The sequence below is a fragment of the Myotis brandtii genome, unplaced genomic scaffold (genome assembly GCF_000412655.1).
Source record: "Myotis brandtii unplaced genomic scaffold, ASM41265v1 scaffold45, whole genome shotgun sequence".
Classification (NCBI taxonomy): Eukaryota; Metazoa; Chordata; class Mammalia; order Chiroptera; family Vespertilionidae; genus Myotis; species Myotis brandtii.
In genome coordinates this window covers 6,496,868-6,501,090 of record NW_005367209.1, presented here as the reverse complement: position 1 = coordinate 6,501,090, position 4,223 = coordinate 6,496,868, and the positions used below count along the sequence as shown (strand labels likewise).

Below are 4,223 nucleotides of genomic sequence, written 5' to 3'. Positions count from 1 at the left end.
ACGCGTGCCAAACATGGCAGGCCAGTAACTTTTGCTGGCATGCGAAACTCTCTCTTATAATCTTCCATTTACAATTTTTTTCTTAATATCGACTTTTTTATTTTTCAGATAAATTCAGTGTAGGTGCATCTTAGATAAATAAATAATTTTACATAACAAGTTATCTTAAAGACCATAGACATGGATTGACGAGAGAGGGGAAGAGCAATTTCTATGCCTCTGCCTTAACTCTCCCTGCCTTCCTAGATCCGACCAGTGTTTTGGTTTCATCCACATACGCTTGTGAATCTTTGTTCTCAGTGATGAATTTTGTTAAGTCTCATAATAGGAGTAGCCTGGTGGATGAAAGTAGTAGCTTGTGCATATCTCTGGAGGTCACGAAATATAAACCTGATGTAAAATCTCTGTCATCAGTGATGCAGCAGCAAAAGTCCCACTGATAATATCAAACGGAGTCATAAAGTTTTCTGTCGGACTATCAGTGTACATGTATACATTAAAAAATAAATGTATTTTTCATCATCATATACTGTGTTTTTGTCGCTCTAATGAATTTTATTATTTCTTCAAGGTTCTTCACATACGTACACCTTAAGAGATATCAAGTAGGCGTAACATGTTCTCAATGTTCTCAGGTTCGATTCCCGGTCAGGGCACATACCCAGGTTGCAGGTTTAATTCCCGGTCAGGGCCGCTGTGGTAGGCAACCAATTAATGTTTCTTTCTCTCCCTCTCTCCTTCTCTCCCTCTCTATAAAATCATTAAAAAAGAGTGCAAAGCATTGTGTTGCTGTTGTGCTGGGGCCTGGGTGTAGCACTTTCCTTGCATTACTGCAGGATGGGAGTTGCTTCCTGACAGAGATAAGGGATTGGTGAGATTAGTAAAAATCATTTACTTCTTTGATTGTCATACATATTGTCTGTACTATAACACTTATTCAGTTATTCAATAACTAGAGGCCCAGTGCATGAAAATTCATACACTGGAGCGAGGGTCCCTCTGCCTGGCCTGCCCCCTCTCAGTCCAGGAGCCCTCAGGGCGGGAGGTGACCTGGTGATCAGAGGAAGGCGACGCCCCATCACACCTCTGCTGCTGCCACTGCCGGCAGTGCAAGCCTCAGCCGGCCCTGGTTACCTGAACCTCTGGTGGCCCTGGGCGGCTGGGCAGCCACCATCCGAGGCTTGCCTGTGCCTTGTGCAGGCCCTGGGTGGCTGGGGGACTGAGGGGACTGGGGGACTCTGGAGGCAGGCATGCGGAGCGGCTGGGCCCGCCTGGCTGTGGGCCCAGCAGGGCTGAGGGGACTGGGCACTGCCATCTTGTGGCTGTGGGTGCCGCCATCTTTGAGGGCGGGGCAGTCAGTTAGCATATTCCCACCTTATTGGCTGTGGGCGCCGCCATCTTTGAGGGCGGGGCAGTTAGCATATTCCCACCTTATTGGCTGTGGGCGCTGCCATCTTTGAGGCGGGACAGTCAGCATATTCCCTCCTTATTGTCTGTGGGTGCCACCATCTTTGTGACATGGGGCAGTCAATTAGCATATTCCCTCTTTATTAGATTGTTTTGTCTATAGTATCATTCTCTCTTCAAGGAGGGCTCTGTTCCCCTAAAAAAAAAAGCAGGGACTACACCATAATAGCTGGCAGGCACTGCAGGTAATAAGGACATGATTGTCATACTTAGTAATAAATCCTGAGGTGCACATTTTTTCATATTCTAATATCTGAAATCAAGGTGAATCTTAAGAGTTAATGATTTTAAAAGCATTTTAACATAGTTTAATTGGCAGTGTTTTTTCTTAATAGTACACAAAAGAATGTCTCTTTTAGACAGTAGTTTTGATTAACTACACTGGATATTTTATATTCTTGTTATAAAGACTATTCAGTGTATAATGAAATTATTTAAATTCCAACTGATGTTATGTTGATTGTCAGGTGATACTCAGTATAGTAAGATTTGAGATATGGTTAAAAAAAGACATTATCCTGAAATGAGTACATACTGAGCACATAAATGTCAAAGGAACGAGGGGCATGAGATGAGGCTGCCCTCCACACTGTAGATCAAGAATTGGAATTGGAAGCAAACCAGCCGATCAGTGGATAGAGCATTGGCCTGCGGACTGAAGGGTCCCGGGTTCGATTCCAGTCAAGGGCACATGCCTGGGTTGCGGGCTCAATCCGCAGTGAGGGGCTTGCAGGAGGCAGCCGATCTCTCTCATAATTGATGTTTCTTTCTCTCTCTTTCTCTCTCTCTCTCTCTCCTTTCCTCTCTGAAATAAATAAAAACATTAAAAAAAAAAAAACAAAAAAAAAACCCCAGCCGAATATTTTGTCTGGATGAAGGCACAGGAGGTAGCAAGCAAACTGACTTGCCTGTCATTAGTGTGAGGTCTTCAGTTTCAGCCTCTAAGACCTTGGGTTTGTTGTCATGAGCAGAACCACGGAGGAGGTTGTGGAAGCCTCGGAATACAGTAAGTGCTTAACGTCATTGATGGATTCTGTGACTTACGCAAAACAACATATAACAAAACCAATGTGACCGTAGTCTAATTGATAGAAACAAGAGTTAAGTTCCTGTGGCATCTCATCAACGTTATAAGGACAAAACGTTATTGGAGGACCTGCTGTATTACTTTTGGGTTGGCAGTTAAACAAGAGAAGGAACTAAAGGGATGAGGCACTTTTCCTCAAGTGAAAAAAATTACATTAATCTCTTGTTTAGAATTGAAAGTATGTTTTCAACTTAACTATTGAACCAAAAAGACTGAGTTAATGGTGAAATTTTATAACCACCTAATCACACTACTGTTTCTCTGCCACAGATTGCCTTCTCCCAGCACAGCAATTTTATGGACCTGGTACAGTTCTTCGTGACTTTTTTCAGGTAATTTCACTCATACAAACTATATCTGTTCTTTCGATTGAGGTACTTAATTCTATTAATTATCGGCTCATGAAAAATAAATGAATAATCCTGAGTTTGCACAACAGACCAAACTAATTGTATTTATTTCCTGAAAAGTTACATGTCAGTAACATTAGTGTAAAGTCAGTCTCATCTGATAAAATGAAAACATTTGCTTGGCATGTTCTGGCTTTTTTGAGGCAGCTTTTCATGTACCCTATACTAAAATGGAGATAATTTGGCTCTTTATATGAAGAGAATTTGGGATTGAAACAATAATTAATGATTACTGGTGTGTGCTATATATATGCTTCCTTTTGTTCAAGAAATGATTCAGGTGATTATCCAGAGTTTTAAAGCTAAAATGACTTGTTAAGCCCTTGGAATTTTTTTATTATAGTTTTTTAAATTTTATTTTTATGAAAATACTATATACACATAACTGGAAAAGACAAGTGATACAGTGCTTATAAGAGAAAGCAGCAACATCCTGCCCCCAACCTTTCAACCCCTCCCTTTTTCCCAATTTAAACGGCTTTAGCTGTTTTTCACTTATCCAGGCTTACTCTGTTTCTTGATTTTTCAGTTCGGTTATCTTTTGATGGCCTATTGAAGACGTCTTTATTACCTTAGGTTACCTCACCCAACAACTCCCCCACACTACAAAAACATATATAATCCCTTCCTCCCATTCATTCAGTTTAGTACATCACAATGCTTGGCTACATCAATCATCTCTGTTTATGTTGTTACTAGAGGCCCAGTGCACGAAATTCGTGCACTGGGGGTGGGGGGTGTCCCTCAGCTCAGCCTGCACCCTCTCCAATCTGGGACCCCTCCATGAATGTCCAACTGCCCGTTTAGGCACGATCCCACAGGGATCCCACAGGGATTAGGCCTAAACGGTCAGTCGGACAACCCTCTCACAATCCAGGACTGCTGGCTCCCAACCACTCGCCTGTCTGCCTACCTGATTGCCCCTAACCACTTCTGCCTGCCAGCCTGATCAACCCTAACCGCTCCCTGCCAGCCTGATTAACACCTAAATGTTCCCCTGCTGGCCCAGTCGCCCCCAACTGCCCTCCCCTGCCGGCCCAATTGCCCCCAACTGCCCTCCCCTGCAGGCCTGCTTGCTACCAACTGCCCTCCCCTGCCAGCCATCTTGTGGTGGCCATCTTGTGTGTTTGAGTGATGGTCAATTTGCATACTGATAATGATTAATTAGCATATAATGTTGTGATTAATTAGCATATCCCTCTTTTATTATATACTAGAGGCCCGGTGCACAAAAATTTGTGCACTCGGGGGGGGGGGTC

The 4,223-nt window shown here is 43.1% G+C and overlaps 1 protein-coding gene across 1 annotated transcript in view; it reads left to right on the top strand.

Moving 5' to 3' along the window:
• Positions 1–4,223, top strand: part of ATRN (attractin) — a 110,060-nt gene that overhangs the window by 87,763 nt on the left and 18,074 nt on the right. Inside the window, exon 25 of the mRNA XM_005874754.2 lies at positions 2,825–2,886. Coding sequence (XP_005874816.1) covers positions 2,825–2,886 — 62 coding nt within the window. The remainder of the gene's footprint in view (positions 1–2,824; positions 2,887–4,223) is intronic.